Source organism: Penicillium rubens (assembly GCF_028828025.1).
Source record: "Penicillium rubens strain IBT 27055 chromosome Unknown utg000001l_segment0_segment0, whole genome shotgun sequence".
Lineage (NCBI taxonomy): Eukaryota > Fungi > Ascomycota > Eurotiomycetes > Eurotiales > Aspergillaceae > Penicillium > Penicillium rubens.
In genome coordinates, this window is record NW_026890599.1 from 5,016,648 (window position 1) to 5,036,855 (window position 20,208).

The following is a 20,208-nucleotide window of genomic DNA, read 5'->3' on the forward strand; positions in this document are numbered from 1 at the left end:
CACGATCCTTCACACCTACTATTTGACCGATGTGGTAAGTTGGAGCGCTAGCAGATAAGGCTATGTTGCACCACTTTAAGCGGGCATATATTCATGGAAAATAGATGTATAGGCATTACATATCACACTCAGCTCTAACCTCCCTCGCCACAGCATTGCAAAGCTCAACTTGAACCCCAGCCCCCAATAAGACATGGATCCAAAGACGCTGGGTATCACTCAATCGATCATTCTCCGACTTAACCTCGGCGAACATCACTGTCCTCTTCTCATGATTCCACAGGAACAAGTCCGGGATTCCGCCACCGCGCTGCTGATACTCCTGCGCCATAACTTTGCAGATGGTAGCAAGTGCTTCTCCCCGGAAACATTGCACAATCTCAACCAAGTCATCTAGATCGAAAGACCAGTCAAGCCCAACAGCGCAGGGCTGTGCCTCCGCCTCTCGAGCATGAATCTCACGGATGATCCGCTCTGCATCCCCATTCGTGATCTCAACAAGCCGATGATTGATCTCCGATGCACGAGACGGGTAGAAGACATCGGTGTGGAGATCGAGCGGACAGGTCTGGAACGCAGTTTGGAATACGTTAGGTACATACGTGAATAAGATATCGTAGAAGAGGTAGCCGAACTGTATTGGAGATCAGAGTCAGCTCGTTCTTCCGGATATTCGAATGCTGCTTTGCATGGGATAAGACTCACCAGCGTCCGCACAATTCCCCCCTCGGAGTGATACCCCTTCCATCCGTGATCCCGGTACCAGCTCAGACACATACTCTCAACCCTACACTCGCCGCCCTCTCTCTCATCAACCCAAACAGTCGCTTTCCCCTTCCGCGGAGAATCACCCGTATCAATACGGATACCCTCAATCATCCGCTCAGCCGGCTTCCCTAGCATGACATGTCCGAAATCATGCTGCTCGCGCTTTACCACCCGCAGCGCCTTCTCCAGCTTCGTGATCCGCTTCTGCAGGTCATAATGAAAGATCAGATGGCACAGCGGGTCTTCCAGTCCAGCCTCGCAAGTCCGCAGCGCAAGTCTCTTCCAATGCTTGCGCTGAGCCTCTTCGCTGCGCCCATCTGCAGGCGTAAGCGCCCACATGTAGTGTTCTTCCAGCAGTGCCTTGCGCTGATACCATGCACCGCGCCGCGCAGCGTGGAAAAGTCGCTGGGCGAGAAGTTCCTCTAGCACCTCGTGCTCGCGTTTATGCTCCTTGAACCGTCCGAGCGGATGGAGGCTCTTGTGGATTATTCTTGTGAGCACCCATGCCGGCGAGAACCGGCGTAGATATGCGCCTTCGCCGCTTTCATAGATGCTGTCTTCTTTCTTTTGCTCTTGCTCGACTAGCTCTTTCCATCGGGGGTAGCACTTGTTGGCAAGGTCGATGATCTGCTGGAGGGAGTCAGTTGTGACTGGGCCATTGAATTCAAGCATGTTGTCAATTGCGAATTGGGTTTGTATCGCTGATTCGAATTCCAGTAGCGCTTCTCTGGACGAGAATATGGAATTCGAGCGGCAGACGATATACTCCGGGAAGTTTCTTTTGGTCATTTTGGCTAAGATAATCGTTGTGAGGGACTTTTCGGTCCATTCAGTGGAACGATAGAATACGAGGTGCACTCGCTCAAAGAGAGCACGAGGCACTGGCGAGATTCTGATACACGCACCCGTGTAATCCAGTATTTTCTGGGTGAAATGACCGTCTCTGTTATTTGAGTCTTTGAGTCCTGTTTGGGTCTGGCTCGCTTCACGAAGAGCCGCCAGCAGCTCTTTCTTGCTCTTGCCCTGGACCTTGGCCTCCTTTGCAAAGACCTTGAGTTCTTCCAGCAATAAAAGTGATGAAGCCTCTTCCAGCGTTGTGATCGCTTCTATGCCTTCTGCAAATCTGAATGTATTTCCGAGTTCTGAATCAGGCAGGCTCCGGGCCCGCTGTAGGTCCTCGGCAACAGAGAATAAATCCGAGATATCGGAGTAGTAGTTCAACCGATTGATACGGTGCCAGGCAGAGGTCTTGCGGAGAAACAGCCGAACATACCTAACTCAAACATTAATTTCAATCATAGCTCATCATGTTCCATAGGAAAACATACAGATACTGGGATTCGTAGTACAGCCCCTGCCACTGCCTAAAGATTTCCATTTCGGCCTCGTTAAAGAGATGCGATTCCTGGTCCAGCACAGTTTCCAGTACCAGGTTGAATGCATCCACATATATGGAGCTTTTGCCTTTTTGCCAGGCACCATCTCGTAGTCTGACATGTAATCCCGATTTAGTGTCATTCTGTAACGCCTCGTACTCCTCAATTGCATCCTCATCGGTCTTGATCGCAGGAAGGGAAGTCTCGAGCTCCGTTTGACTGCTGGTAACAATCCCTAAATCGTCCGCTGCGGGAGTCTCCTCTGCCGTGGCCGAAGGACTCGGACTCGGCGGTGGCTTAATCTCGGCGTCTGTACTAGAATCCTCATTTTCAACAGTCCGCCGACGTTTCGCGGGACGCTGCATCTCCCAAAAGTTCAGCAAGGACATAGTCTCCCGTGTCCATGGACACAATCAGTCCCAGCAACTCGAGTCTCCGAGTATAAGCAGACACGAACGACGTGTCTCGCGAACAGGATTGAGACACGAGATCACGTGTTCACTATAACTCTATTGGGTTGTTTGCCCTGTTTGCATATGACATAGACAAAGAGGCACAGCCAAACATTAACGACCTAAGCAAAGACAGTCCGAAAGAGAGAAGGAAAGAAATGCCATCTGAATATCAATCGCAAATCTTCTAAGTCCGCTCTCTAGATATAAAATGGCCCTACCAGTAAGCTCCAGCCCTCCCTCCCTAACGGATCAACACCGAGCTCCACTGCTTCCGCTCCGCGAACATTCGCCGATTCCACTGCTGCGACTCCCACTTCTTTCAAGATACACATCCCAGCTCTCAATTAACCCGTGCAGCCTCCCACTCTCGCAATCTCAGATCCACCCGCCTCCTCGGCTCCTACACACACCCCGGCGCCCCAACCAAAACCCACATCCACAATGGGCGAAGCGAATGGCGGCTCCAACACGCCGCTTGGCGACTTGGGCAGTATCCCTGCAGGCCAGATTCGTCCCGGTGGCGCACCTGCGCGCGTCTATCTCAATGAGAAGGTCGTGCCTTATCTGCTTGACGGGATGAAGTCTGTTGCGCGCGAACAGTGAGTGGAGTACTATGGCTAGCTAGATTTTCTAGACTAGTGTGCTGAATGGGTTTACTGATATATTTTCTTTCGCTTGCGCTAGGCCTGCTGATCCTCTCCGTGTGCTCGGCGAGTTCTTGCTTCAGAAGAGTAATGAAGTGGAGGGCGAGACTAAGAAGGAGTCGGAGTAAAAAGAGGATGGGATTTGGCGTTTGACGGTGCTTGATCGGCTGTTCTGGGGTTCTTGTTCTTCCCTTTTCTTTTTGTGGAAGGAATTGATTGCTTTGGTTTTAAAGGTTTATGAATGGACTTTGATGTACAATAAGACGTTCACCATTTGATACCCCGGTCAGTGTCTATATCTGCCTCGCTAGTAGGATCTGAAAGATGGCAGAAAAGAAGAGATAATAAGGTCTTAGAAAGCGAGGTGGTGATTCCTTGCGTATACGCATCGAGCATGAAACTATGCTAACTAGTTAAATATACAAGAAGGTATATTGTAGGAATTCAGCTTCTCAGCGCATGTACTCTGCATCTTGCAGTCCTTCCAGCTTTAACACTTAAAAGGGAAAAGAACATCTAGAAAGATATCTAAGGTATTGTAGTGTAGTCCTAAATAGAACGTCATTGGTACTATCTCAAATAAGTCATATTATTCAAGTCCCATCGTGAAGGGCAGAGACTATGTAAGTGACTGATTACACTTGTCAAAGGATATGTAACCACCAGGGTAAACTTATGGGAGGTAGGCCAAGGAACAGAAATGCCCTAGTGGTTGGAGAATATATTAGTCTTCACTAAAGACCCAAGTCTCATCAATCAAAGAGAATCCACGAATCCACACGGCCCTGGAATCAAAGACAAAGAGAGTCTTGGATAATTAGCTGCTCAGGAGGAAACCTTGGGTACCCTCTTCGAAGTAGTATGCATCTCACGCTGAAGTCCCAGACTGAGCTAAGGTCTTGTTAAAGGCGCATTAAATCATCCAAGTATCGAAGTCGAAGCCGAGATATATATATATTCAAGCTTGGAAGCTTCATAGAGATCTCTAAATAGGGTAAGTACAATCTTGTTCTCCCCGACCAAGTATTCGGGGAAGAACAAAAGGATTCCAAAAAGAACCTAGGTAGGTCAGCTTGTGAAACACATCTCACCTTTAATGGCATTAATATTCCAAATCGATTAATGCCTGGAGGTTTAAAGGTTGAGACTACAAGCGCAAAGTCGACGGCTTTGGATGGGGCGAATGGTTGATCATTCAGTTGTTTAGAGAAGTCGAATACAATCGAGCCGTTACTGGAGATGGTGTAGAGGTGAAGTTGTAGCTGTAGCTGTGACGAATTTGCTGACCATGAGATAACCGAATTACAGCGATAATCTTCTGTCCCTTTGCTGCTAGAAGTTTTTTTTTTCCTTTCCCGAAGTTGCGTCGCGAACAGACATAAATGAGACACATCATCAAGCGACCGAAGTGTGCAGCGATGAAGTTGCCGAGTCGTGGCGCTCCGTTTTTCCTTTTTTCAAAATCGTCGAGCCGAGAGAAATTGACAAACAAAGACAGCGACGCCCCGTGGCCCGTCGCCCAAATCCCGCATTAAAAAAAAATCACAGAAACAAAGAAAAAAATTGGGAGGAAGTGGGCAAATTGGTGAAACATGGGAACCAGGAACCAAGAGACATCAAAGGCCAGTCTCTGTTCTGGTTAGAAGAAAGGGGGAGACACTTTACCTACCAGCGTACCGATCCTCGCCGCCAGGAGCACCACCAGCGCTGCTGCGTGCCTGGCCTTCATAGGAACGTCCACCACCAACGTAGGGGTCGCGAGCCTCACGGGGAGGGCCGGCAGCATCAAAGCTGGGAGGGTTGGCGTCACGGTCGTAGTAACCACCACCACCGCGAGAATCATCACCTCCACGACGGTCATCACGGCTGTAACGGTCATCACGGCCACCGCCGTAGCGGTCACCACCACCACGGTATCCATAGTCGTCACGCGATTCACGGCGGCCACCATAGTCACGGCCACCGCCGCCGCCACCGTAATCACGACGGCCATAGTCACGACCGTAGTCGCGGCCATAATCGCGGCGATCATTGTAAGAGTCGTAGCGACCATAGCGGGAGTAGTCATCGTCGCGACGACGCCAGCCGCCACCGGAGGGGCCACGGCGATCATCGTAACGGTCACGGCGGGGACCTCCACGACCACCACCACCAGGGGGACCACCAGGACCATCTGAAGAAGGGAAATGTAAGCCGGTGCGAAGGCACAAAGGGAAGGGATGATGTAGCTTACCACGCTTGGGAGGACCGAAGTATTTTCCGGGGGTAGGGGTACGAGGACGGGCACGACGAGCCTTCTCGATGCTGAGGGTGCGACCTTCGATGACCTCACCCTGGAGACCCTCCTTGGCGGCATCAGCCTGCTCGGCGGTGACCATGTTCACGAAACCGAATCCACGGGACTCCTTGGTGTGGGGGTCAAGCATGATAGAGCAGTTCTCGACATCGCCATACTTTTCAAACAGACGCGAAATATCAGACTCGGTCAGGCGCGGGTGAATACCAGTAACGAAGAGGTTAGAGCCAGTATTGACGGCACCTTCATCCTCTTCCTCGATAGGCTTGCGAGCCAGAGGAGCTCTGTGAGTTGATTAGTTTTGGAATTGATATACCAGATCAGACAAATACATACCTGTCGTCAGAGCGGCCATTGGGGGAGCGGCTGCGAGCACGGTCGCGGTCGGCTCGAGGCTCATCGCGAGGAGAGGCGCTGCGCTCGCGATCATATCGGGGCTCGTCTATCGTAAAAGGGTAAATATTTTCGAGCGCGCCGAAATAATCATAAAGGACATACCCGCGTAACGGCTGGAATCGTTGTCGTAGTCCGCCATGATGAAAGGACCGAAGGTGTAGGTTGGAAGAAGGAAGAAAGAGAAGTTGGGAAAGCTGATAAGAGCGGACGCTAAGCACCGGGAAACTGCACACCCGAGGAATCAGGCAGCGGTGCAAAACTGCGTGGATTTTCAGTGAATTGGACGAATTTGGGGGATTTTGAGAAGAAAAATCAGATTTTTCATTCTTTTCTTTTTTGAAGATGCGAGCTTATGCAGGGGGTTAGCCTCGACAAACAGCTATTACGCCAAGACCAAAGAAATCGCCATATTACAGCTTTATTAGCTATAGAACTAGTACACATACTCATACAAACTATAAAACTATAGAACTAAACTAACTCCTGGAATTGGACTGCGCTAAAATCAAATTCGTGAACCCCATACGCATCATGCCCAGAGGAGTAATCATCGTGAGCCTCGCAAACGTCGAGTGCGACGGGTATTCTGTTGTGAAGCAGCCGGGGTACTGGTGGTCTGGCCCTTCAGGTCTCCATCATCGACCAAGTCCTTCAACCCTTCGAGTTCATCCTCATCCAGTTCACTGAGTTCTTCACTCATTCCACGCATGACATCCCGCCCAGTCCACCGTTCCTCATGAATAGTTGTACCGACAGGGTCAAATGGCTGCATGTACCATTGAATGCCACCCATAGCCAACGGTAACTGTTGATCCTGCTCGGTCAAGACAGGCGTCGGATGTCGATAGTAGGTGGGAGCGCTCTTCACAGGATCTTCAGCAGGAGGTAGCTCTTCTGCCCCAGGTGCTTCTAGAAGTTGTTCATCTGCAGGCTGGGCTTCCGTTGGAACCTCTGTCGTAGGAAGTGTTTTTTCAACTCCTTCCATCTCATCAGGGTGACCAGACAGCTCAGTATCACCTTCCGGTTCGACAGAATCGCCACTGCGTGACATCACGCTGTGGTCAAGAATCACATCCAGCTCCTTCAATTCCTTCTCGAATGGTTTGCGATTGAGCTCGCTTTCTTTCCTAATCGCATCCTCTAGGGAAGGCTGGATGACTTTGATTATCCGTTTTGCTAGCTTTCTCTTTTCGCGTTGCTCCAGGCTAAGCTCTGGAGCGCGACCACTAATCTGCGCTTGGAGTTCCGCGGTATCACCGGCGGGCTCCACGCCAATTTCTGAGGTGAAAAGACTGGCCAAGTCGGCAGAGAAGGCAGCAACGGACGGATAGAATCGTTCTTTGAGCCTTTGTCGAATTGACATCAAGCCTGGTGCAAACACACCCTTTCCATCGAGCCTGGAATAAAGTCAGTATGAGTATTGACAAGATAGGACGAGCATATCTTACAGTTGAGCTTTCTCAAGTATTGGCCACAGCAATGGGAACGTAGGGAAGTAAACAAGATCGACGATGTTACGGAGCATCTCTGCATCCTTCAACTTCTCCCTCTCTCGTTTCTTGACTTCGTCGCATAGCATCCTCAACCGATCAAGATCCTTGTAAAGTCGCTCACCAAACTCAATGCGACGCTCCAGACGTTTGTGTCCCGGAACACCCATTGCCACGTAGTCTCTTCGTGTCATTTCCATGGATGAGAAGGTCTCCAACTGCAACTGGAGTCGCTTGAGCAATGCTGCTCCACGTCTCGCCTCTCGCTTCAATGTCCAATACTTGGACGCATCCTCAGCATATTGCTTCCTTTGGCGAACCGTAAATCGCCCAAGAGAAGCGATCACTGAGTTTAAAACAACCTGGGGGATAACTGGCGCACCAGAAGGTAGCTTCCAAATTGTTCTGGGAACACGTTTCCGTTTATTACCGCCTACTGTTAAGGTAAGGCGAGGAGTAAGGGTGCGATCCTCTTCTCCTGCATCGTCGGGGTGCGCTGGCCCCATCGAGAGAGCTGCAGCTTGGCTGTCTCCCCAGCGTCTACCTTGCATGGCATTGCGGTAATATTCGATGGCGTCGGCAGTTGCGGCATCAGTACCATGTTCCAATCGCCAGTCAGGAGGAACGTGCTTGTCGCAGAAAGCCTTGAGAAGATGGGAGTCCATAAGACCATGGCCAATCTTCATCTTTAGATATAGTTGAGCTCTGCGTGCACATGAGACATGGAAGGCAACAAAGCAGTTTTTGTTGCTGCATTGGATAGATGCACCCATCCGCTGTTTGCAGATGTAGCAATTCAACTTCCATCGGCTGCGTGGAACCTTTTCGACGTCGGTCACCGGCTCCATAAGAGATGGATTACCAATAGAAACTTCAGGGATCCAGAAAGAGCAGAGTAGGTGAGCCCATTTGGAAGAGGTTGTTTGTTTAAATGCGCCCTCGGTGTTTGGGCAGAAAATACAGTTGGTGGACCCTCTTCCCAGCAATTGGCACTTGCGGCAAAGCCACTGACCTTCTGGAATGAAAGGAACACCATAACACTCCTGATGCACTGCAAGATCGCAGCCATCGCAGAAAACAATTGCATTCGCGTTCTCACAATCGCCATCATCACAGATAGCACACTTGCTATCTTGTTCTTCGCCCGGTCCAGCAGTCTCGCCATTGACCGCAGCTGCGGAGCTAGAGCGAAGACGTCCGGTCTGTGGGGGTTTGGGATTCGGCTTGGGAATACGCTTCTCAAGGGCATGCCATTCCCTCTCAATTTTGGTCATGGTGATCTCAAACACAGCGGGCTTAATGGGTTCGAGCTGATCTTCACGGCGCTTAGCATTGTATTCTTCCAACCATTTTTCATCCTGCTCATCCATGTCATACTCGACACGTCCAATGGCGGTGTTAATATCCCCATCTGTCATGGCAGGTTGAATCACATCGAGGTCATCTTCTTGGGTGCCTTCAGTCATTCGAATGAATCGCCGATCATGGCGGAGGAAGAGATCGCTCTCCTGGTATCCAACATTTGCCATGGTTCGATCGACATAGTTTTGATGACCGACACCCTTCTTCTCATAGAATGTAAAAGGGTCACGCAGTCGGAACGACGGCTTGGGTAGTGTTAGTTTCTCCCGGGGGTTGGGGCCAGGGGGCGGTATGATCTTTTGCCCTTGCTGGGCGAGAAGGGCGTTGAGGATGGCCTCGGGGCGACGAGGTGGACGGCCAGGCCTACGTTTGATTGGGATTGGGGAAGCCATTTCGCCTGATATGATAACCGGTGATCCTGACAGATCGGAGACTGTCGCACCAGCCAGTGACTCCAGACTCAGGATAGGAGCAGAGGTATCCGGGGCATCAACCTCTTCAGACGTGAAGACAGCAATTTTGCCATCGATGTCCAAGTCGGGATGGAACTCTTCCCACCCGCGTTCTTCGCGTGGCTTGTACCCATCGCCTTGTTGAAGAGCCAGAGCGGCGGCCGTAGAAGAGGTGAACCGACCGTGGGTTTGGTTCTTGTCGCGCCTTGGACGCGACATAGAGGGTGGTGTTGTTGGTACGATGGGAGGTGGCGGCGGAGGGGCTGAGAATGGTTGCTCCATCTCACGCGGTGGACGGCCTGGACGGCCTCGAGCACCTGCGGAGTGGCGTCGGGGAGTAGCTTTCTTGGGAGTTTCTTGGGCGGCGGCGGCGGCTGCAGCTGCAGCGTCGAAGTCGACAAATCTTCCTCCTCCTCCAGGACCACCTGGAACGTACTTTCGCTTCTTTGAAGGAGGGCCGTCAGGGGAATCGAAGGAGACGCTGTTGGGTGATTTGAGGGAGGACCTAGGTTTACTGCGTGATGGACGACCAGAGATTGAATGTCTGACCGACGGTGCCATAATTTAAGAACGAGGTTTCGGGTGTGTGTATGTTGCTCGTTGGGATGGCGATTGTTAATCGGACGGCGTCAGGTCGCGTTCAGAGGCCGACTCAGGCAGGGCCTCGGTAAAAATCAAAGCCGCAAGTCTGAAGTCATGCGACAGCAAACTAGAAATGAATGGGCACAATAGACGCAAAGGACGCCAGAGCCCTCGGAAGCTGCAAGGCGCGATGATGTGTTTGGTTATCTGGTCAAGGCGGAGACACCCAAGCTGTCTGGGCCTGTTGGCCTGAGGCACCAATCTGGACTTTAAGCACCTCCGCAGCTTGACATAGTGACATGACATCCACAGCTGTCCTTTGTGAGCTATTTACGACTTTGTTCCTTCGATCAAGCTTTAATTTTTCATCTTTACATAAATTTACAACATGAGCGGCTCCAGCGACAACAGGTACGCGTTATCCACCCGGAAACACCTCGCGCTTCAGCTTCGCTAACTGTTACTGCCTTCCCAAGGTGGCGGGGTGGAGCCAGTCGCCAGGCGTCGCAGCGCAACTCGAACAACCGTGATAAAACAGGAGGACAGGGAGGCGCAGGCGATAACAATGCTGCTTGGGGCGCATCCAACCCTCCGCAGGAACAGCATGTCCCTGTACGAGGCTTCAACACCGCAGAGGTTAAGAACGTTCTGAAGGGTATGTATATGCACCCAATTTGCAAGTACAAGGTCTAACCAAGCTTTTGATATACAGCAGGACAATATGGTACGTCTTGTATCTACCTCCGTATCTACTAAAGCCTAACCTATGCGCCATCGTTCAGAAACCAAGATGTCGACACCCTACAAATCTCATTTTAAAGACGGCCCTGCCCAACGATCTACTGCCTGGGGTCCCAAGGGTACAGTTTCCTTTCGATCGCAGCATACCTTGGACAAGCAATAACCATATCTACAGCCCAAAACATGGCGAACGGGAAAGACTTCTTCCTAGAGCTTCGCAAACAGATTGCTTCGCTGCAGCGAAGCGGTCCCCCTGTCGGCGGCTGATCATGACGATTACGACTTCATTATCTCAACATACTTGCATTGCACAGTCGGCCGGTCGCGAGTTTGGTTCGTTTTCATGGGTTGCAACGGCGCATCTTCGATACCCTACTGTGGAGGATCCATAGGTGGTGAATGGACTTGGAGGCTGCATGGCATCGGCGTCTCTGATGATTCTGGGTCTTACATGTCCATAATGCACTATGAATCCTTATCTTTTTTTTAAAAAAAATTCATTACGCGCTGTATCAAGGAATTATGGGAATAAAACTACATTATCATACACCGGTTATTATACAGAGATAGTATGTTACTATACAAGCACGTAGCCCTCCAACTGCAATCATCACTCTCGGATCCAGCCTCCTGGGCCAAGGATACCCCCATCACCAGCCTGCGGGTCGAGGGTCCATTTCCGCAGAGGACGACAGCTGAGGTCAGATCGGAAGCCAGCCTCGAACATCTCAATGCCCGCCCATCCAATCATGGCCGCATTGTCGGTACACAAATACGGAGGCGGAGCAACAATGTTTATATTGCCAAAGCCTCGCACTTCCAAAAATGAAGTGAGCACTTTCATGAGGAACTGGTTGGCGGCAACACCACCACTGACAACGAGGGTTTTGATCTCATCCTTGCCAGTATTGTGCGGCCGCAGAGTTTCCAGAGCGATAACAGTGCGCGAAGCAAGGTGCTCAAAACAGACGCGCATGGCTTCCCGGCCTAGATCAACTCGCTCTGCATGCGACATCTTAATATTCGTACCGCTTCTTTGAACAATCTTCCCGACCATGCTGGAAATCGAAGAAAAGCTGAACTGCATCATGCGCGTGTTCGCAAATGGAGTCGTAAGAGACCACCCCCAATCGCTCACTCGCTTGGTTATTTCTTGACCTCGAGTATCTGGCGGCGAGTAGTCCGCGAAATCGGCCTTGCCATTAGGGAAGACGAATTGCTCCAGATTCTTGCCGTACATTGTGCTTTTAGCTTCCTGGAGCAAAGAATCAGGTAAGATATCTCGTGCGGATTTATCGAGCGCCTCTCCAATAGCTATATCTTCGCTTGTAGCGAGGATCTTGTGGTCTGTGATGCCTTTAGATTGAACTAGAGTCGTATGGCCGCCAGAGACAAGAATAGACAGGAAAGGGAACTCGGGCGCTATTGCGGGTGGGCCGGCCTTGGATGCATTTTCCAGACACGTTACAAGTCCCGGTGTCAAAAGATGTGCCTGCATGTGGTGCACTCCGACCATGGGGATTTGCCATGCAACCGACAGCGCTTTTCCGGTGTCGAGGCCAACGGACAGGTTGGACCGCATTCCGGGGCCTCTTGTGGCGGATATGAAATCGGGGAGGCGGCGACGTGTTCCATCTGCCAGTTTGAGTCCATCGCTTGTTTTTGACTCTGGTAGGTAATTAAGGGCTTTCTGTACAAGGGTTGCGAGGTTGTCTTGGTGAGATTCGAGGGCGATGATAGGATGAATTCCCCGATGCGCGCGCGTGTCGGCCGTTACATTTTCAAGAAAATGGATTTTAGCTGCGCTTCCGGATTCTTTCTTTGTTTTCTCGACGATGGCTACTGACGTGTCGTCACTGTTGTTGGAAACAAATTAGTTGGATGGCTTTTTTTCCCCCCGCGTTCATCTCCGCTTACCATGACGTTTCAATTGCCAACGTGAGCAGACCACGGCGGGAGCTCAGGCATCTCTTCGTATTTAGTGCCGATCTGCGAAAAGTCGCAACAGAAGCAACAGAGAATAACATTGGCAAGATGCTTGACATACGACGGGCAACGGGGGCGAAAAAGATCGGACGCGCACGGGCCGGAGAAGCCCTCAACTGGAGCCCTAAAACAGGTACCAAAACAGCAATCTATACTGATCTACGGAGTACGTACTCGAGTGATGTCGGAAAGACTACTATCTACGGATCTTGAGTCTACGTACTATTGAGATTGATAATGTCGGCATAGGGTCGAGGACATTGTTGTATTTGCAGTAACGAACGACTAGGTTAAAACATTTATGCTCAAAAATCAAAATCATCAATCCAGGTCCGATCATAACGTCATAAATATATTGTTCCTCCAAAACTCTGATACATCGTTTTCCCTCCAAGAACAGGATGTGCGGTGTGCATCCAAGGACGAGTCAGCCCAGATGAATATGACACCGTTAAGCTCTGCGCCAGCGAAAAGAGCGAGAGGCAGCATAATCATCCAGAGAACTATCTTGAGACAAGCTGGATGAGCACTTAATGCGCCATTCTGTCATTTATAGGAGTCCATCTTGCAATTTGAGGATGTCGATTGTCGGGCGCGCGAGTTGCTGTGTGGATTGAGGTGACAATAGACCCAGGGTGCAGGGCGTAGTACCATTGCAAGAGCAAGATGCATACCCCGAGTCATTCAGAAGCACCTGGTCGCTCCTTATTACCCCAGCTGTGGACGGTCATTAGTGATACAGATCTCGAACTTGACCTCACTGTCGGACCGTCCACCGCCGCTCTTCTCGTGACATCTTCATGTGCTTGCCGTAATACTCGTCTGGATTCTCAATAGGCGTCACGCAGTGGACAGTTGGCGTCCCTTTGAATTGTATACGCTTGTCAACAGATCCAGCGCGTGAGGATGACTGCTTCTTGAGGATGCTCTTCGATGAGCAAGAGTTTGTGTATGCGTAGCTTGGAACTTGTAGTGAGGAGAATCTCTTGCTGGTCGGACTTGACGCGGAGATTGGCGAGACCGGCGTGCGAGGTAGAGCACTTGGTGACTTGAGCGACAGTGATGGCCGAGGGACATTCTGCGCAGCAGAGATGCTCAAGGACAGCTTTGGCTTGACGACACGGGCAGTGGTAGTGTACATTGTGACAGACGAAGAATCCACGATAATTGAAGAAGTTCACGACAACCAGTTGATGTTATTTGGGAATTTCAAGGAAATTTTGATCGACAAAGATATCCGAGTAGGCAAGGAGAGAAACAAATTATTGACGTAGATGTAGATAAGGAGTTGAAGAACTTGGGCCAGCCAAGTCGGAAAAGACAAAAATAGAAAAGGCGAAAATAGAAAAATAGGAAAATCTTAAACAATATGTAGAACGTAGTCTCCTGGGGGACACAGGGCGGCTATATACACTTGAGAGGGGGAAGACCTGCCACCTTCTTCTGTCTAAGCGCCCACCCTATGCACGACGATGCACAAATTCACCACCATCACACTTCAGTTTCTAACTTGGGAAAGCTTCCGTCCCATCCAGCCAATTATAATTATTGATTGGAATCCCCGTCTAGTGCGCTGTGACGGATGGTAGGATTCCACAATAGGGTGTCCAATATACCCTGCAGCCAACTGCACTTGGAACCCACACACTGGTCTTCCTGTCCATTTGATTCGAAACTCTCAACCGACTATCACTTAATAGGTGAGGAAGATCACACTTACATCAAGTGGATTCCTGCATTACTGAGTGATATCCCCGCATCATCACAGTGATTAGCAGTCACAGCGACAGCTGATTGGTTTGAGGATTCGCAGGATCGTTGCGGCGTCCTATAATTAGATGTCACATGGGGATGATGCCGCACCTATTTTTACTCTTGAAGATTGAGCGATGAAGAATCTATACTTGGACACAGAATGTATCGATGCACACTACAGAGTAAATGCAGTTGTAACACGCTGGTCACATTTTGTTGTGGGCTTTTTTTGGAAGGCCAAATGACATCCAGTCCTTACAAGATAATGCCCCATCTATGTTACATGCTTCTGGCGTGATCGCCTTAGTGGTTTTATTTCCTTACTTTTCAAGCAGAGCATGTATGTTGTACGATGCAATGCCTGAACATGTGTTCTATTTATGGCGCCTCCAAAATTGACAACATATAGTGGACACACATACTTACATACATCTACTTGGTTAGGACAGCGCTAGGGGATAAGGCGTTTGATCTTGTAAGACGAGCCACTATATCTACCCAAGTATCCGAACCTATGACTGGATCTGGCACTGGACGGTAAGAACCATATCAAAAACAGACATTCAAAGACATGGCGAACATGTGCAGAAGACACACAACTCTTGGAATAAAACTGCCTCGAGTTCCTATGAGGTTAACGGAATTCGCAACATTCTATAGGAAACCTCGGGAGCCTTGAGGCTTAGGTCAGGAGGCCGAGGCTTCCATAGCTTGTTGGGAGGATCTCTTGTAGTTCACTCTTCGAGATTATGGCGGACATACTATTCTTGTTCTCTCTCAGTAACCTCGAATAAAAAGAGAAAGCTATACCTCTTTTAGAATCTCTTTCTTGTATGTTCATCAACAAGGCGTAGCAGCCTCCAACAGGCTTTTGGAAATGAGGAAAAAGTTGTGCTCATGCATGAATCGAAACAAGATCAATGGCACTTGGGGTTCTGTTCTTGATGCTTGAAAGGAAAGCGAACATGCTGAAATGTATGAGAAAAAACAAAGTTAGCGGCCGAAATGACCACCATATACTATGTAGGGTATCCATAGATGACAGGATCTTAGCGACTTATTTCCCTTCAGCAGATGTGGCCCTGGATTCTTCAACATGTGTTTAGTATGATCAGCTGGGACCTGGCGGGATATTGTCCTCAAGTTCAGGATCATAGTCCAACGACAAGCAAGATGTACCTTAACTCATTGTGGACTCAAATGGTTTCCAATCTGGGAATCGTTAAGGATTAAAGCTAAGGATAGTCGATTTGGTAGGTGGTAGATAATCTTCTTTTCTTTTCTTACATTTTCGTGATGAGTTCTCATCGATATATTGGAGCAACATGTATATGGCTTCTTCGATCACTTTTGAATCCTTCTGTTTCTCTTGTCTTTTGGACATCTAGCTATTGCTCTATATGAGTATGATATTGATTTGGCCTTATAGCCCTTGGTAGTCCTAAGTGTAATGGCACTTGCTAGGATAGATATATATCCCAACTCTTCACAGAGTACCTTGCATGTAATTTGTGGCAGACATATACTATAGCCCGCATTGAAATTGGTAGCTAGTTCATCCATATTACGGATGGTCTTGCAACATACCTACCTAATTAGGTAGCTCGGAGACATCGTGTGGAGTTCCCCATATTAATTGCCAAAGGCACCATTGGCAGGCTTGGCTCCCGGTGAATCATTTCTTGGGCTTTTCAGGGCTTAAGCTCAAGAGAAAAGTACTTTCGGAGCTGGGAATTGCGGTGGGTGTTATAGCTACACCGCTACACCCACTACATACATATAATGTATGACCCTCGCCCCAATTTATATACGAAATATGGAGTAGTACGGAGTACATAGCTGTCAGGTTTCGCATATCTCTCAACTCTACTCTGTAGTGCAATTGAGTTTTAAGGCTCTGGAGAACCGCGCACTTTGGAAGAATAAGAAGATATAGATGTAGAATCAAGATGAGCTACTATTATAGCAACTCTAGTCGGGTAAATGCACATCTGATATAGAGTACAGAGTATGTGCGGAGAAAAAGGGGGATAACGGTACGGAGTGCTCCGTACATAAAATCCGGAGTTGAGCCGAGTCTGGAAGGCTTGGGAGAGGGGAAGAGATGGGAATCGACCAATTGAAGGGAAATTCTCCAACTTCTTGTTCCCACTGCACTCCGCACCGAACTCGGAGACCTTGGGTGTTTTCGCCCTTTTTCGTCTTTTCGTCTTCTCGTTAAGGCTCACCGGTCCCGAAAGGGCCATGTGACAGGTTCACAACTCCGGTTTTTCCCTCAGTTTCGATCGTTTTTCTTTCAAAGTCGCCTGCTGACTGTGTTTCTTTTGTTTTGCCACTAGGACCTGGATTATGTGGCTGGTTCAGCTATATATACCGTGGCTCATGGTGGCAAAAACAATGCCCATCCCAAGGAATAACTAGATAAGAAGTTGTTCTGGAACAATAAGAAGTAGTACCGCATTGAGGCTAATTTGGGGAGTTGATATTCTGTCGATTATCCAGGGCGCAATGCGGAGATCGGGGGACAAGTGAGACTCTGATTCGGTCCGATCTGCCCGGGTAAATAACGCCATAATGAAAAAGACAAGGGGTAAGTACAAAAAAAAAAATAATAAAACCAAAAATTTAAAAAATTCAACGTGGCCACGGGTGGACGCGTGAAATTTATATTAGAGAATGAGAATATCAAATCTATCTGAAAAATACCACAGACATAAATTATCTATTTCTAGTATTATTATGAAGAGAAGGGAAACTCTGGAAAGTGGGCTCCTTCGATTATCGTAACTTTTCTCCAGCGCTATTGACTCAATTCTCCCCTTCTCCACATCCCTCGATCCCTTCCTTCCCCCAGTTTTCCCTTTTGTGTGGGTTTTCCTTTTTGTTTAGTACTCGAAATCAACTTGGACATACACAATGGCAACCGTTAAGGAAGCTGTGAAGGAATCACTCCTGGGCAGCACAGAGGCGCCTCATCTGTCCCAGCAGTCGCGCTTGAACTTTGTTCGTCATGCGCAAAAGGACGAGAATGGCGAGCTCTTCATGGACCGGGAGAACTTCATTAATGCCGTGGCACCTAAGCATGAAGACTATGTGAGTGTCATCCCGGACTGCAAAAGTACTGAAATCTTCGCAATTACTGATCCGGTTTCCTCCCAACAGCACAAGATCAAGCGTGAACAATATGGTATCCTTTTCAACGTCGCAGACCGACGGAGAGCTGGCAAGCTGAACGTTACCGACTGGGCCTCCTTCGAAAACCTCCTCGCGAAGCCCGATGCCGAGTATGAGATCGCCTTTCGTCTCTTCGACTTCGATGGAACCGGCAGTGTCAAGTTCGAAACCGTGCAGGGATTGTACAACATGAACAAGAGTGCTGACACCATTCCCTTTGATTGGGACTCAGAATGGGCGTCGCTGTACGGAGGTCGCTCCAAGTCTCGCCATGATATGACCTACCCCCAATTCGCCCAGATGCTGCGCGGTCTGCAGGGTGAGCGTATCCGTCAAGCTTTCCACATTTTCGACAAGGATGGTGATGGATTCATCCAGCCCGAGGACTTCCAACGCATTATCCTCGAGACCTCAAAACATAAACTGTCCGACCATGTCCTGGAGAACCTCCCCACCCTGTGCAATATCTCGACCAGCAACCGCATCTCCTACGCCAATGTCCGTGCTTTCCTGAATGTCATGCGCGAGATGGATATAATTGATTTGGTTGTCCGCGAAGCAACAAAGAAGAGCAACGATGGCAAGATCACCCGTACCGACTTCCTGAACGAGGCCTCTCGTGTGACCCGTTTCTCCCAGTTCACACCTATGGAGGCCGATATTCTGTTCCATTTCGCTGGACTGGATGCGCCCTCAGGACGTCTCTCACAGAAGGACTTCGCCAAGGTCATCGATGCTTCATGGCGTATCCCGGTGATGGCTGTGGGCCAGGCCGTGTCTGCTGGACATGAAGTTGCCGAGAAGACCAAGGGTATGCTGCACAACGTTCTTGAGTCTGTACACCACTTTGCTTTGGGTAGTATTGCCGGTGCTTTTGGTGCTTTCATGGTCTACCCCATTGACCTGGTCAAGACCCGCCTACAGAACCAGCGTTCGTCTCGCCCCGGCGAAAGACTGTACAACAACTCCATCGATTGCGCTAGGAAGGTTATCCGCAACGAAGGTTTCACTGGCTTGTACTCTGGTGTCATCCCTCAGTTGATTGGTGTGGCGCCTGAAAAGGCTATTAAACTGACTGTGAACGATCTCGTTCGTGGCTTCTTCACAGACAAGGAAACGAACAGGATCAAGTACAGCCAAGAGATTCTGGCTGGTGGAACTGCCGGTGCTTGTCAAGTCGTCTTCACAAATCCGCTTGAGATTGTGAAGATCCGTCTGCAGGTCCAGGGTGAAATCGCAAAGAACGTCGAGGGTGCCCCCCGCCGCTCAGCCCTCTGGATTGTCAAGAACCTGGGTTTGGTGGGCTTGTACAAGGGAGCCAGTGCCTGTCTCCTTCGCGATGTGCCGTTCTCGGCCATCTACTTCCCCACCTACGCGCACTTGAAGTCCGACTTCTTCGGCGAAACCGCTACTAACAGGCTCGGCGTTGTCCAGCTCCTCACCGCCGGTGCCATCGCCGGTATGCCCGCCGCCTACCTAACCACCCCGTGCGACGTCATCAAAACCCGTCTGCAGGTCGAAGCCCGCAAGGGTGACACCAAGTACCACGGTCTGCGCCACTGCGCTTCCACCGTCTGGAAAGAAGAGGGCCTCGCTGCCTTCTTCAAGGGTGGACCCGCCCGTATCATGCGTTCTTCGCCTCAATTCGGTTTCACCCTAGCCGCCTACGAGGTCTTGCAGAAACTCCTCCCCATGCCCGGTGAGGGTGAGGCCATTAGCCCCGCTGGTCACATCGAGCCTAGTGTCGGGGGACACGGTGCTACGGCGCCTCTGCCTTACCTCCGGTCAAGGAACGCCCTCAAGCTCATCCTTGACCTTGACCAGAACATTGGCCGGGTGCAGGTCCCACGGCCGGAGAACTGGCCCAAGATCCTGCAGGGCTCGAAATAGAGAGGCTTGCTGTTAGATAGTGAGCTGTTTGTCATTTCTTGTCTTTGTTACTTCATTTTTTTACTAGCGATATGTTTCTCATTTCTCATTTGTTCAAGGCCTATCTTTCCCTCGATTTAGCATGAGATCTTTCTCTCATTCCTTTCAGATTGTTTTCATGTTCGCCCTCTTCGTGGTTTAGTTGGGCTTGACTTGGGACGTCCTTCCTCCCTTTGCATCATGATGTCTTCTCTTTCTTCGTTGAAGACCGCCTGTGTTTGCATTGTACCAACAGTAGATAGATCTGCAAAGAAGGTGTGTGGGTTGTATTAGAGGGCCCTGATTGTGGTGTTTCTATCAATCTAGATCTGGTTTGGGTAGATATTCTCCTGTTTTATCATGCGAGTGTAGGCGTACATGTAGATATGTATAGCGTTGACCCAAGTCGTACATAGAGAGCAGATAGATCTTATCCAGATCAAGTACTTAATCTATTTGGGTGCATCTGATCTTATTATCTGCAATGAACCATATTGTAAGATCTGGGGTTTGAGTTGTTTATCCCACGTTCAAGAAAATATGTACATGAATCATAATTTGCAAGCTCACAAACGGGTATCGGAATCCACTTTAAGGAGAGATTCCCTGTACAGGTGATGTTACATTTATATCTGCGAGGATATGTCGGTCATGGACTGGGTTCAGTGTGGGAAATGCCAGACCCGATTGTCGAGGATAGAGTGAAATTCCATCGTGATCTAGAAGATCAATTCGATATCGTTGAGATGGCAGTGGGCCAATGCGGCGTATATTCCAAACCCACACGACCAAGCCTCAAGACCAGAGGTTCGTTCTTAAAGAA

At 49.5% G+C, this 20,208-nt stretch overlaps 7 protein-coding genes across 7 annotated transcripts; 3 read left to right on the forward strand and 4 right to left on the reverse strand.

The window, feature by feature from the left end:
- Window positions 1-115: 115 nt before the first annotated feature.
- Window positions 116-2,533, reverse strand: N7525_001954 (fanconi-associated nuclease 1; the record flags this gene model as incomplete). Its single annotated transcript, XM_002557391.2, has 3 exons — window positions 116-634; window positions 706-2,041; window positions 2,097-2,533. 3 exons carry the CDS (start codon window positions 2,531-2,533, stop codon window positions 116-118), a joined length of 2,292 nt encoding a protein of 763 aa, XP_002557437.2.
- A 274-nt stretch (window positions 2,534-2,807) lies between these two features.
- Window positions 2,808-3,371, forward strand: N7525_001955 (DPY30/SDC1 family protein; the record flags this gene model as incomplete). The annotated part of the gene is made up of 3 exons (XM_002557390.1): window positions 2,808-2,819; window positions 2,957-3,198; window positions 3,284-3,371. The coding sequence occupies 3 exons, from the start codon at window positions 2,808-2,810 to the stop codon at window positions 3,369-3,371; spliced, it is 342 nt and encodes a 113-aa protein (XP_002557436.1).
- A 1,533-nt stretch (window positions 3,372-4,904) lies between these two features.
- Window positions 4,905-6,119, reverse strand: N7525_001956 (RNA recognition motif domain-containing protein; the record flags this gene model as incomplete). Its single annotated transcript, XM_061212114.1, has 3 exons — window positions 6,038-6,119; window positions 5,876-5,981; window positions 4,905-5,823 (listed from the first exon to the last, which is right to left on the reverse strand). The coding sequence occupies exons 1-3, from the start codon at window positions 6,072-6,074 to the stop codon at window positions 4,905-4,907; spliced, it is 1,062 nt and encodes a 353-aa protein (XP_061071340.1). The 5' UTR covers window positions 6,075-6,119.
- A 363-nt stretch (window positions 6,120-6,482) lies between these two features.
- Window positions 6,483-9,800, reverse strand: N7525_001957 (putative PHD finger domain protein; the record flags this gene model as incomplete). The annotated part of the gene is made up of 2 exons (XM_002557388.1): window positions 6,483-7,332; window positions 7,384-9,800. The coding sequence occupies 2 exons, from the start codon at window positions 9,798-9,800 to the stop codon at window positions 6,483-6,485; spliced, it is 3,267 nt and encodes a 1,088-aa protein (XP_002557434.1).
- Window positions 9,801-10,209: 409 nt separating this feature from the next.
- On the forward strand, window positions 10,210-10,829 carry N7525_001958 (uncharacterized protein; the record flags this gene model as incomplete). Its single annotated transcript, XM_061212115.1, has 5 exons — window positions 10,210-10,232; window positions 10,298-10,476; window positions 10,534-10,545; window positions 10,604-10,681; window positions 10,738-10,829. The coding sequence occupies 5 exons, from the start codon at window positions 10,210-10,212 to the stop codon at window positions 10,827-10,829; spliced, it is 384 nt and encodes a 127-aa protein (XP_061071341.1).
- A 343-nt stretch (window positions 10,830-11,172) lies between these two features.
- Window positions 11,173-13,689, reverse strand: N7525_001959 (N(6)-L-threonylcarbamoyladenine synthase family protein; the record flags this gene model as incomplete). The annotated part of the gene is made up of 4 exons (XM_002557386.2): window positions 11,173-12,418; window positions 12,480-12,551; window positions 12,610-12,672; window positions 13,310-13,689. 4 exons carry the CDS (start codon window positions 13,687-13,689, stop codon window positions 11,173-11,175), a joined length of 1,761 nt encoding a protein of 586 aa, XP_002557432.2.
- Window positions 13,690-17,219: 3,530 nt separating this feature from the next.
- On the forward strand, window positions 17,220-19,367 carry N7525_001960 (citrin; the record flags this gene model as incomplete). Its single annotated transcript, XM_061212116.1, has 1 exon — window positions 17,220-19,367. One exon carries the CDS (start codon window positions 17,220-17,222, stop codon window positions 19,365-19,367), a length of 2,148 nt encoding a protein of 715 aa, XP_061071342.1.
- Between the last annotated feature and the right edge of the window lie 841 nt (window positions 19,368-20,208).